This window comes from Capricornis sumatraensis, chromosome 17 (assembly GCF_032405125.1).
Source record: "Capricornis sumatraensis isolate serow.1 chromosome 17, serow.2, whole genome shotgun sequence".
Lineage (NCBI taxonomy): Eukaryota > Metazoa > Chordata > Mammalia > Artiodactyla > Bovidae > Capricornis > Capricornis sumatraensis.
In genome coordinates, this window is record NC_091085.1 from 15,497,769 (window position 1) to 15,510,728 (window position 12,960).

The 12,960-nt window shown below is 41.5% G+C and overlaps 1 protein-coding gene across 1 annotated transcript in view; it reads left to right on the forward strand.

Moving 5' to 3' along the window:
• Window positions 1-12,540, forward strand: part of LOC138094048 (IQ domain-containing protein M-like) — a 28,719-nt gene extending 16,179 nt beyond the window's left edge. The window contains exons 3-4 of the mRNA XM_068990215.1: window positions 280-547; window positions 12,350-12,540. Coding sequence (XP_068846316.1) covers window positions 280-547; window positions 12,350-12,540 — 459 coding nt within the window. The remainder of the gene's footprint in view (window positions 1-279; window positions 548-12,349) is intronic.
• The last annotated feature ends 420 nt before the right edge of the window (window positions 12,541-12,960 follow it).

The following is a 12,960-nucleotide window of genomic DNA, read 5'->3' on the forward strand; positions in this document are numbered from 1 at the left end:
GTATTAGAAAATATCACATTTGAGGAAAGCATCACTATTTTAAAATTTATATATATATTTTAAATGGAATATAACACTTTTGCTTGTTAAGGGCTTTTAGAGAACTATGAAAGATAACATCTACTTTATCTGAGTATTGTCATGTGCTTTAAGTAAATGTCTTATACAGTAAAGTACTTTGTAAAATATATTTAGTGGGTATAATTTTATTAATTTATTACCAAATTTATTACCTAGTTTTATACAGTTAAATTTAATTAAATTTATTTTTGTTTATAGAATAAAGTTCCAAGTACTTCTATAAATGTCTTCAGAAATAAGCATCAGAAACCAAAATCTACCAAATTCATACCTTTAGAGATAAAAAAAAAAGAAACACTTGATGTGGTCCAAGAACTTCAGGCAGCATACAAAAGGATTTGTTTTCCCAAGGACCGTTCTAAAAGTAGACCTTCTGAGGAGCCTCCACAACGGACTGCTTTCCATGAGCCACACATTTTTAATATAAAAAAGAAACACAAGGAGCCTATAGATCTAACTGTGAAAGGTAAGTTTTTTGGTGGAGCAAAGAAGTTCAGCAAGCCATCAGGCAGAATTATTTGCTCATGATGTGCTTGTAATGAAATGTCTACATTTAAACAAAACCCCACATTTTTAATGCTAGCAGTGAAAGGTAGAGAGGCATGACTGGAAGAGTTGCTAACCTCTGGGAGCCACCAGAAGGTGAAAAGAAGGCATCCTCGTGGAAAGAGGAATGCAGAGGAACAGAATGGGTTGATCACTTCTTCCAGTAGACACAGTTCTTAGAGCAGGCAGAGGCTCATGGCTCTGGGGTCTGTTGTTGAGTGGGGTAGCTAGGGTAGGTGAGCTATTCATGAGGATGTTACCCCAAGACCGTAAAAGGATTTGGGGGAGGTAAAGTTTCCTTTAGGACCTATTGTGGTAAAGGTTTCTTCTTCATCAGGATTTCAGTAAAGTAGAACCTGAAGGTCTATTTAAGCAGAGTAATACTGTTTTTTGAGACTAATGTGTTTTCCTGGCCAGAATAAATGACCTCTCAAAATACATTTCTAGTTATAAACTTTCATAACTTCATCTACATTTCCCTCTTTTGTTATTGCTTACTATGTTATTCATTCATTTGAATTTTTTTCACTCAATGAGTGCCTGCCCTGTGTCAGGTGGTGTGTTAGGAGCTGGAAACACAAAGTTTAAAAGGCTCAGAGAGTAGTGGCGGGGACAAATATTTGGCTAATTTCTTATTCTGACAACTGCTGACATATACAGTTGGTGCAAGTGATTATGGAGGCACTGAGGAGTAACCAACCAGATACCAGAGGGAAAATTTCTCAGACGAGGTCTCATTAGAAATGGGTTTTAAGGAGAAGTTCATTAAAGGTAAGTAGGAACAGGAGAGGCCATTTGGATCAGTGGAAGAGCCAAAGGACAATAGAAAGTGATATGTCTTGGGGAAGGAGAGATTTGGTAAGAAATGAAGTTGCGGAGATGGGTGAGACTAGGTTTTGATGCGATTATAATAGCAGACCCAGGAGTTGACCCATGTGTATTCAAGAGCCAATGATATTAAAGCTGGGAGAAGGGGAAGGAGTGAAGTATGACTACTTCTTTCTGTCAAGAAAAATAAAACTGGCAGTAGAGCCTGTGGAGAGAATGGTGGCAGAAAGAGATGAGAGGAGGCTGCCCAGGAAAGAGATGGTCCACATGAAAGATGGCAGGGCCTAAAGTAGGGCAGGAGTGAAGCATGAAGTGTCCAGGAGGGATTTATTGCAGTGTTTCTCAGTGTAGTATTCAGAACACTAGTCATGAGTGATTCACCTTGACACGGGTTCTTTGGTTAGATAAGTTTGAAAAATGCATTTACTTCTTGGAGATTCATATTGAAGATTAATATATTGAAAGCTCTAAGAAATACTACAGGAAAGAAATCTGTTTAATGTTTTTAACCTGCCTATCACCAATTTGTTTAACCAAAGAATTCCCTAAGAAAGATACTTAGGTTTCTAGATGGGAAAACTCAACAGGTATCATTAAGGTAATTCAGAGGGAGAAGCAGATTTAGGGCAGGTGGAGACAGGAATGGGAAAGATAACCAATTCATTTGTAGACTTGTTCAATAGACATGCATTGGGAGATAAACAGTTGAAAGTTGGAAATGGAGCTACTTAGAAAGAACCAGGTTAAGACTGAAGATTTATGTTGGGGATCACTGCCATAAATGAACCATTGTGGGGTTCATACATTGTTCAACCAACAGTTATTTCTTGTGGGAGAGATATAGAGATAAAAGATGTTTCTTGCCCTCAAGAATTTCAAATTTGATATATGTAATTTGTGTGCAGTTGGATGAAGGAGGATAAACAGGTGATTATAGTATAGTATGACTGACTGTAATAAAAACCAGCACTACTGTTTTGAAGTCAATTGGAAATATACTTGATTCAGATTTAGTAATAGGGATGGAATCCCAGGAGATTTAAAGTCTGATAAATTTTGAAGGATGAATAAGTGTTAACTCAAGAAGGAAGAAAGGTACTATGAGAGTCAAGCAGCTACATCATAACGAGTATCTGAGAAAGTGATGATAGTGTACTCGAGGGAACTAAAATAATTTTAAATAACTGACATGAGGCTTGGGGACTTAGAGATGAGACCAGCAGAACATTGAAATTTAACCTACAAGTAATCCAGATGTTTTACAGAACAGTTGCAGTGATCACATTTGCATTCGATAACCTATCGTGGCAGTAGAGGTGAGGTGGGATGAATTTTGAAGACACGGAGACCAGTGAGGAGACAGTAATTCTCATAAGCAAGGATGACTTGTATTACATTAGTGGCATGGGACAGAAGTGAGGGGAGAGATTTTAGACATATTTGAGAAGTAGAGTTATCTAGATTTGGTCAACAATAAGGTGGAACATCAGACATAGAGAAGGGCTGTGGGATTCATGGGCTTAGTGGTACTAAGCAGCACCATGGAAACAGATTGAATTAAAGAGCTGGAGATGCATTCTTACGTAATGGTGAAACTGCCACCAGCAATAAGTTGAAATCTAAACTGTGTACATACTGAGCTTTGTAGCTCTAGATGAAGAAGTTGGGAGGAAATAGCATTACTAAAATGTGTTGGTGGTTTTGGTTGCCTTTGGGGAGTTTTTATTATAAAAGAGAGATAAACTAAGAAGACTCTTGGCTGGTTTGCAAGCAGAAATGAGAAAGCATAGAGAGGCACCAAGTATTTGGGTCCTTGGTTTTGAGAAAATACCTACTAAGATTTATCATTGTAGCAAAAATCAGATTAATGATATGTTTTTACCAACCCAGGCCATTGTTGCAGGTAATCTAAAGGCACTAGCTATTAAGTTGAGAGACTAAAGCACGAGGTAGAGAAGTGAAGATACAAGGGAGATTTTAAAACTATGTCTAAAAAAAGAGCTTTGAATGTGGTTATGGGTGTGCAGAATTGGGTGAAAATAGGTTAAAATATCTACCAAATATTTTAGAGAATTTCATTGCTGAAGAAACCATGAACCTTGATTTAATTGAATATTCAAGAGTAAAATAGCCTCGCTTTATCTGGAAGTGTATCACAAAACCTATACAGTCTCCAAGGAGAATAACAGCAATATGTAGCCCAGGTACAAAGAAAAACTTCTCAGAGTGGATCCAGGGGGCACTAAGGAAATGAACAAGGGAGTGCCTGTCAGAACAGAATCCTTGTCTACTCAGGGGACTTCTCAGTGCCTCCCCAGCAGGATTCTATAACTTTCTTTGGCCTAATGATTGCTCCACTGCTGGTTGTTGTGTGCTTCTGGGGAAAGGTGGAAATAATTTATGAATTTGGTACACATTGTTACTAGACCAGAAGGAGCCACATCTGGGCCTGATGGAGAAGATTACAAACAGCTGGAGATCCTGGGCTCAGAGCTGGATGCAGTGCTTTGGTGGAACTTTGGGTTGTCTCCTTTGTGTCCTGTCAGGGCATAAGAATGAATGGATATTTGATGTGCAAAAGGGCAGACTATGTGGAGACTGGCTAGATGCTTATTATATCCTTTTTTTCCTGAGCACTTGGTTTTAATACACTCATTTCCCTTGTAGTTAGGAGGAGCTATCTGATTGAGATTTGGCTCAATGGATTATAGCTGGAAGTGCCGCACATCCATAAAAAATGTCTCTCTGGTGTTTGGCTCTCAACACTACACCCCCCATTTTCAAGCATAAGGACTCTTTTTCAACATTCTTAAAACAATTGCAGTTTCATTCATGGGAGAGTGATCAAAGTGCTTTTAGTATCTGTTGATCAGAAAGCTTTTGTTCAGACATGGAGTAGATATACAAAGGTTGATGAGTGAGAAAAAAATGATCATGACTTGTTCCCTCACGGAACTTGTAGTCCAGAAAAACAGATATTAATTAAATTGTCAGCTGTATTTGGATTCAGAGTATACAACACGTGAATTGGACCAGGTCTGGGGATCAACAAAGGCATCCTAGAGGAAATGTCATTTGAACTAAGGTATGAGAAATGGGAAAGAACTTCTCAGACAAGGAGTAATTCCTGCTTGGAGTTCTGGGTCTATATGCAATGGCCCAAGTGAGGGAAGCACAGAAGTGCGTTCAAAAAGTGCAGAAAGAATAGGTGTGGCTGCAGTTCCGATGAGGAGCTGAAGAGAGGTCAGCCGCAGCTGTCAGAAAAGCAGAACCTTGTCAGTGCCGCACTCGGAAATGTTCAGCAACTGGTGTGGGGAGGAGGGAGGAAGCTCCATGTGCAACTTTTGCCCATTTCCCCGTGTAAGTACTCTCACGTAGCCAGTTTCAAGCCACTGATGTGACACCATGGATCATGGGAGTTAGGGCGAGATACACACCGTTTGCTCTCTGGAGCATTTCTGGCAAACCCTGTTCATACAGTTTGAGCTCCTCTGGGCTCACTTCCTGTGTCCGCCCCTGCTGTGGTGAGGTTCCTTCCCCAGCACCTCCCTGGCTTGAGACACCTACAAGAATGGGCTAACCTCACACAGGAGGAGCTGGGAAGGGAGGGTGAGGGCTGGTGGATAAACACTTCCTCCTTTCTTTGCCAGGGCAGAAGGGTCTCAGTTATGTTCTGTAAAGCTTCTCAGAAGGTCCCAAATAATTAAGCACCCAGATTCTTGTTGTGGTTGTCAACTCAGAAAAGGATTCTTACATTAGTTCTCCTTTTTTTTCTTCCCCCGCACCCCCACTTTTCATTCCTAATCCCTGCACTCACGTCCTTAAAATGATCTCTTAAAAATGTTTTGGTGGCAGGTTGTCAGTACTTGTCAAAAGATTAGGGAGGGGTGGAGTGTGAGGGAAAGAAAAATAAAGGAAAGGTGATTCTCAGGCTTTAGGCCTGATGAACTGAAAGATAAGAATCGCCATTTTCTGAGATAGGGGAGAGAGAGATGTAGTTTTGGAACAGGCAGAAACCCAGAGTTGAGATTTAGGCACACTATGTTGAGGTGGTTAGTGTACACGTGTATAAATGAAAATGCCCAGTAGACTAGACTGCTGTCCTCTAGACTACTGTCTAATAGATAATCTGTTATGTAATTGTGGGTGCATAAGAAAGATTCCCTGGTAGCTCAGAGGTTAAAGCATCTGCCTGCAATGCGGGAGACCTGGGTTCCATCCCTGGGTCGGGAAGATCCCCTGGAGAAGGAAATGGAAACCCACTCCAGTATTTTTGTCTGGAGAATCCCATGGACAGAGGAGCCTGGTGGGCTACAGTTCACGGGGTCACAAAGAGTCGGACACTACTGAGAGACTTCACTTTCACTTTCCAAGAAAGATTGGAGTCATTAACGTGGAGATCTATGTCCAATAGAAATGTAATAAGAGCTACAAAAGTTGTAATTGAAAATTTCCTAGTGGCCACATTAAAAAGTAAAAAAGAAGCAGGTAAAACTAATTTCAATAATAGATTTATTTAACCTAATATATCAAAATATGATGATTTAATAGTTAACAAAATTATTAAGGAGATATTGGCTTGTATTTTTTTACCCCAAGTCTCCCAAATCCAGTGTGTATTATAGAAATTGCATTAACCACATTTTAGGTGCTCAGTAGCTACAGATGATGAGTGGCTCCTGCACTGGACAATAGTGGTGTAGATTTATTTATAATCATAGACTTAGAGACATCATCTAAGAAGTAAATGTAGGTGGAGAAAAAAAATCCAAGGACTAAGTCCTGGCAGTTTCTAGTATTTGGAGATCAGGAAGAGGAGTACCCAGCAAAGAAGAGGAAATGAACAGCTAGGAGGGAGGTCAGGAGAGTGTGAAATATGTTACTCACGGTTCAGTCAGAGAGGAGGAAGGCTTAGACAGGAGAAGCAAAGGAAGAATAGTTCTCAGGGATCTCTCAGAGAAGGTGAGTAAGCCTTCCTTATGATGGTCTGTCTCTTTGGGGGATTGCCCTTTTTAGTTACTGTTCAGTTGTTCAGTCGTGTCCAGTTCTTTGTGACCCCATGAACGGCAGCATGCCAGGCTTCCCTGTCCTTCACTATCTACCAGAGTTGAGTCGGTGATGCCACCCAACCATCTCATCCTCTGCTGCCCCCTTCTCCTCCTGCCCTCAATCTTTCACAGCATCAGCATCTTTTCCAATGAGTCAGCTCTTCGTATCAGGTGGCCAGAGTGTTGGAGCTTCAGCTTTAGCATCAGTCTTTCCAATGAATATTCAAGGTTGATTTCTTTTAGGATGGACTGGTTGTCATCACAAGGTCAAGGTTTGGGGGGATGGAGAGTGTGAGAAAGAAGTGAAGGAGGACTCTGGTCCTCCTGACTTCCTATTATAGGCTATGGTGAAATCAGAGACATTTTTACTAGGAAAGTCTGCATGTGTCCCACCATACAGCTGTGAAGTGCTAATCTCAGAGTTTATATTTGAATTAAAATTGCAATCTATTTCTCCAGGTTCTTATCTCAAAAATGTATATTAAGTCTGTAACTCGGATCTATTTTTTAAACACATTCCCAATATTCACTTCGATGTGAATGGATGCATGATTGAAGATATCAGTCGCATTAATTCTAGAACTTGATTAAAGTTTGAGAGATTGGAAAGAAAAGTGAGTCCTGTGTATGGCATCTATGTGCCTTTCACTCATGCTGCACTGAAAACTTCGGTTGTGTTACCTTCGATAAGTGAACATCTTATGTGAGGACAGGCCACACATTCCTTGAATTTGATCCAAGGATATGAGCTTTAAAAATACACTGCAGCAATTATAATATCACATATCTTTAGTAAATATGTTCCCTGTGCTTGCATGTACTTCATGCCTGTATTTTTCTTAATAGAGCAAAATAAAAAATATGAAATGATTTTCTTTCTGAGCACATAGATACTCCATAGTACTGCTTAACCAGTTTCTGTTGTCATACTGCCAGCATTTATGAGTGAGTGAAGTCGCTCAGTCGTGTCTGACTCTTTGTGACCCCAGGGACTGTAGCCTATCAGGCTCCTCCGTCCATGGGATTTTCCAGGCAAGAGTGCTGGAGTGGATTGCCACTGCCTTCTCCAGGGGATCATCCCGACCCAGGGATCGAACCCGGGTCTCCCGCATTGCAGGCAGACGCTTTACCATCTGAGCCACCAGGGAAGCCCTAAGCAATTTATGGGTCTTGATAATTAAAAGTCACATGTAAAAGTCAGTTTTTGTAATATAAATATAGTTACCATATATCACATTATATTCATCTGCTTACGCATTCCCTTGGGAACAAAAAATACTGAGGTCTAATTTGAGTCATTTAAACTTGAAAACAGATTTCAGTTAATCTCAGTAAGATTTCATGATATTCATGTCAAGCAAGTATATTTAGGGAATATTGGGTTGTTCCTTAGCCAACTTGGAAAGGAATAGATGTGTGTGTGTGCGTGCGTGTTTGTTCTTTGGTCTTCAGATCACAAATCTATTTCTTTTAATATAAAATGCTGCTGCTGCTGCTGCTGCTAAGTCGCTTCAGTTGTGTCTGACTCTGTGTGATGAAGGCATAGTAAATTTTAATAGTGCTTTAAAATAACTATGGCTAGAAAGTACTGGAGAAAACCATAAAGGAAAGTGACTTAGTGTCATATTTGTTTGCCCATAGTGGTGACAAATTACCAAACAGTATTTTGATCAACAATGTTTATAAAATCTTTTATTTTGTATTTTTATGATTTTAAGTATATATAGGATATTAACAAATAATATTAAAACTGTTTTTTTTACTTGTTCCCACAAAATTATTTGGAGGAAATGAAGACCAGGTTCCATAACAATTTATAAGAAACGTGGAAACTAGAGATTTTTTTAATGAAGTGGAAAATTAAATTGAATTTGGTATTACAAAATAATTTGATTTTGGAAGCTTTGAAACTTGAAATATACTAGTCTTCCTCCCTGTATAAAAACAGACTCAGTAATTTCTAAATGAGGGAATAAATTCAGATAATATCTTTAGAGAGCATCACACAGAGCATTCTGTAAATATTTCTTTGCTTCTCTTAGTTTCTTCCTGCCTCAGATATCTATGCTTCTTCCATTTCTTGTCAGGAATTTTCTTTTGCTTGTCTATGCTATTGAAGATAGAAGTTCAACAGAATTCTTAAAATTAGCAAATGAATATAATTATATAATTGTGCAGCCAATGTCTTGATCACAGTCCATTCTAACTTATGTTTTTTCTCTTTGGATTGACCTGGTGAGCTCTGAAATGGAAAGGTGCAGGATGGAGACCTAAAGTAAGACAGAAGACTCCATGCCTCTGGAGTAACATGGTTTACCACATTGAAATAGCCACAGTTCATAACTTTTAATAAATTAATAGCATCTTACTATGAGAATTATTAAAACATTATAAAGGATTTAGAGACAGTAGAAATGCATTCTTCTAAACATCTTTCTCCTACTAATTTTCTTACTAGTTCAGAGGACAACTGAGGGAGAACAGAAATCTTAGGCTAGAGTAGTGACTTTCAGAAATTTTCTGATTAAGTACATTTGTTCCATGTTTTGCATTTGACGAGGAACACAGGCAGAGAAGAGTTCAGAGGCTAGTGACCTATTTTCCAGTGGGCTAAGCTTCCCAGGTGGCACTAGTGGTAGGGAACCTGCCTGCCAATACAAGAGACATAAGAGACAATCCCTGGGTCAGGGAGATCCCCTGGAGAAGGAAATGGCACCCCACTCTAGTATTCTTGCCTGGAGAATCTCATGGACAGAGGAGCCTGGTGGGCTATAGTCCATGGTTTGCAAAGAGTTGGACACAACTGAAGTGACTTAGCATACCTGGGGTCCTCCCTAGGTCATTGTACATTAAGTTTTGTGTACAAGTAAATAATACCAGCTTCTCTGAGGAAGTACAGTGAGAGTGGTTTATGGCGTCCTAGAAATGGTTTCCTATTTGTAGTGACATCCTCCTTCAGTAGACCTTTGTCATTTTGGGCCTCTTGACATCCTTTAAACTGACCTCGTGTAGCAGAACTCTGATTTGACTTTGGAGAAATACCCCTCCCATTACAAGTCTGTGCAGAGTGGGGAAGGCTGTGCCTCCGCCCTCTAACTCCAGAGCTGGCATGTGATTCCGGCACAGCCAGTGAGAAGAACTGATTCTCCTGGTCACAGGGAGAGGTGGAGTGATTGGATTTAAATCAGCATGGTTGATAAGAGCTTGAGGTACTTAAGAACACAGCAAGGAGTTCTAGAATAAAGTCAGTATGGAAGAATGACCTGAATAATGCAGAGAAATCAAATCCTGATGACACTGTTTGAACCTCTTATTCAAGTTTTGCTGAAAACAAATGTCACCTGGATTTTTCAGTTTGTATAAATTTGTGATTTCTTCCTTTTTGACAAAGCAGCATAGTTTAGTGACTCCATGGGACATAGGAGTTCAATTGCCAGAGTCCAGCTCCAGCAGCCAGGATTTCAACCTGAAGAGATGAACGATGTCGGTGATGAGGCAGCCTCTCAGTTTTCTTGGACTGCCTATTTATTTCAAGTTTAAGATTTTCTTTTATACTTTTACAAAAGCATTAGGTCAGAGGTTTGACATTTTCAGTTCCTCCTCACCCAGATTTATTATGTCCGTAAATCATTGTTGCTCTTCAAACAGAGTTCCTGCTTCAGTGATTCTCTGGGAATCAGCCTTATCATCTATTATCTACTTCCTCTAATGTGTCCTATACTTAACTTGTGATTACATTGTAACTCATGCTACATTCCTCAGTTTACTACTTATCTTCCTAAATCCTGTTTGCCCCTAACATCCTGAGCTCACTATCTCTTAAAAAGGCTTCTAGCTATAGTGTCTCTAAAAATTCCTAACTTCTATAAGCTATAGTAAAATATGCTAACTTTACAACATTCCTTAAATCTTTAACTTCTAAGTATTTTAATTATTTCTAAGCCCTAAATTCAGTAAACTTGTTTGCCATAAACATTCTCCTCACAAATAGGCTTCAGATAGCAATCCCTCCCATGGCCTCAAGCTGTGGCCTACATGCTCATCCTGGAACACTCTTTTGTTAAAGTCCTTGAACAAATGACAATGATTAACTTTATGAATTATTCTCTGAGCACAGCTGCAGAAGGCTTTGTGCCTTCTCATGCTCCTCTCAAGAACAGTAAGCACCTTAATATTTCTTTTCAGTCAACTCAGCTGAGGAGAGGAAAAAACAAGTCAGAATTACAAGGCCTAACTCCTTCATCCCAGGTCCGTGCCTGTGGAATGAGGAGAGGGGGCTGGGGCCGTGCCTCCATTTTGTCAGTAATGCCTAACGTGGCTCCTGACATTCAATGACCTAGATTAAAATCTCAGCTTTCAAAAAGTAAAGATGGTGAAAGAGTAGGTAGATGTGGAGTACATCTCTGTTCACAGATACATCAGTAATACACCTTCAGACACAGAAGTGCATGCAGAGAGGACAGGAGTACCTGATCAGTAGAAAAGAATATATAGAACCACGCAAAACTTCATAGGACAAAGGAACTAGGGGGAAAAACAGGAGTGTTAATAAGACTGGACCTGCCCTTGGCAGGTAGGGGAACTGAAGGAGGGCTCTGATCCCCACATCAGGGCAATTGTCTGAGTCAGAGGAGAAACATTTAAGGCTGAGAGTGAAACAGCTGATCTGTGGCAGCCCACATGGAATGAGAATCAGACAGTCCTTGCTGCACCCATACATACCCTCGACAAGGACGAGGGTCCCCTGGAAGGCACAGCAGCTGGGAGCTGGAGTTTAGGAATTGTGGAGCAATCACAGGGAGAGGGCTGCTGCTGACTGTGGAGAGACAGATTAAGGAGATGTCAGGGAGAAGATGATGGTGGGAAATACCAGTGGAGGAAAGCCAGGCAGCCATGGAAGCAAGGCGATACTGCTGAGCCACACTAGGGGGTGGAGCCATCACCATAGCCTCTCTCTCCCCACACACGAGCATGGGCAGCTGAACAATAGAGAGGCTGGTCCATCAAATGCCTGATGCACTGAACTATAGAGCAGGACTGCACCCAGGATGCTCCTTTCAGCGACTGATGCATTGATCTACAGAGTAAGACCCACCCAGGGTGCTCCTTTCAGTGACTGATGCACTGATCTACAGAGTAAGACCTCAGCCAGGAAGGCCCCTCTATGTGCCTGATGTGCCAAGCAACAGAGAAGGACCCCAGGCGAGTGAGTCCTCTAAGTGCCTGACCAGGCAGAGCTACAGAGAAAGACTGGCCAAAGGGACCTTCTGATCACCAGGTACAAGAGGCTCAAAAAAAGACTCTGATAGGGCCATAACTCCTGTAGCGGAGGCAGTCCATGTCCCTGCACACTTGGCACCGTCAGGGTCCCTGCAAGCCAAGCAGCTGTGCCACCTTCACGCTCAACTCTCACTGGGGCAGAGCTGCCACAGGCAAAAAAACGTCTTGTGTCTATGAGTGCAGGGTCGCTTCAGTCGTGTCTGACCCTTTGCGACCCTGTAGACTGTGGCCTGACAAGCTTCTCTGTCAGGGAGGGGGGTTTTCCAGGCAGGCAATGGCACCCCACTCCAATACTCTTGCCTGGAAAATCCCATGGACGGAGGGCCTGGTGGGCTGCAGTCCATGGGGTCGCTAAGCGTTGGACATGACTGAGCGACTTCACTTTCAATTTTCACTTTCATGCATTGGAGAAGGAAATGGCAAGCCACTCCAGTGCTCTTGCCTGGAGAATCCCAGGGATGGGCTGCCATCCATGGGGTCGTACAGAGTCAGACATGACTGAAGCGACTTAGCAGCAGCAGCATACTGGAGTGTATTGGCCAATACTGGTTGCCATACTCTTCTAGAGCACTGTTTTTCCTGCTGCTCCAGCTGCCAAGCTCCTGGAGTACCTGGTGCTGCCAGAACCACTGCAACCCAAGCAGGTGCACCACCTCCACAACTGGCCTTCACAGGGGCAAACCCAAGTCCTCCAGTGCAGCCTCAGGAGCAAACCCCAGTGGAAAACCCACAAGTAGAGGTGGAAATAAAACCATAATTGAAATCCAGGGGCAGTGTTGCTAAGGAAGAAGACCCAAAACCTTCCCACCAGCTGTACAATTAAACTGAAGATTAAATCCGCATGATCAACTAGGCAGACTCTGTGTCTATGGAAGGCCACTGAGAGCTCCCACAAAAGAAAACACACTAGCTCTGCTAGCTGTGGGCATGGGAGGCAAGAACACACAGGAGTAGGACCAGATTAGAATCTGAGCTGCCTCCACAGCAGGTCCAGAGATCAGCACAGTGTTGGAGGGCATCCTAGGGAGGTGAGGCAGACTGACTCCCAGGGAGGGAAAGGATTCTGACAGCAGTGACTCAAGAAAAACATTTCTTATTCTTATCTTTTGACTTGTTCTGTAGATTCTTTTGGATTTTTTTTTCCTTTTTTTGATTTCCTTTTTCCCCCTCCGTTGTA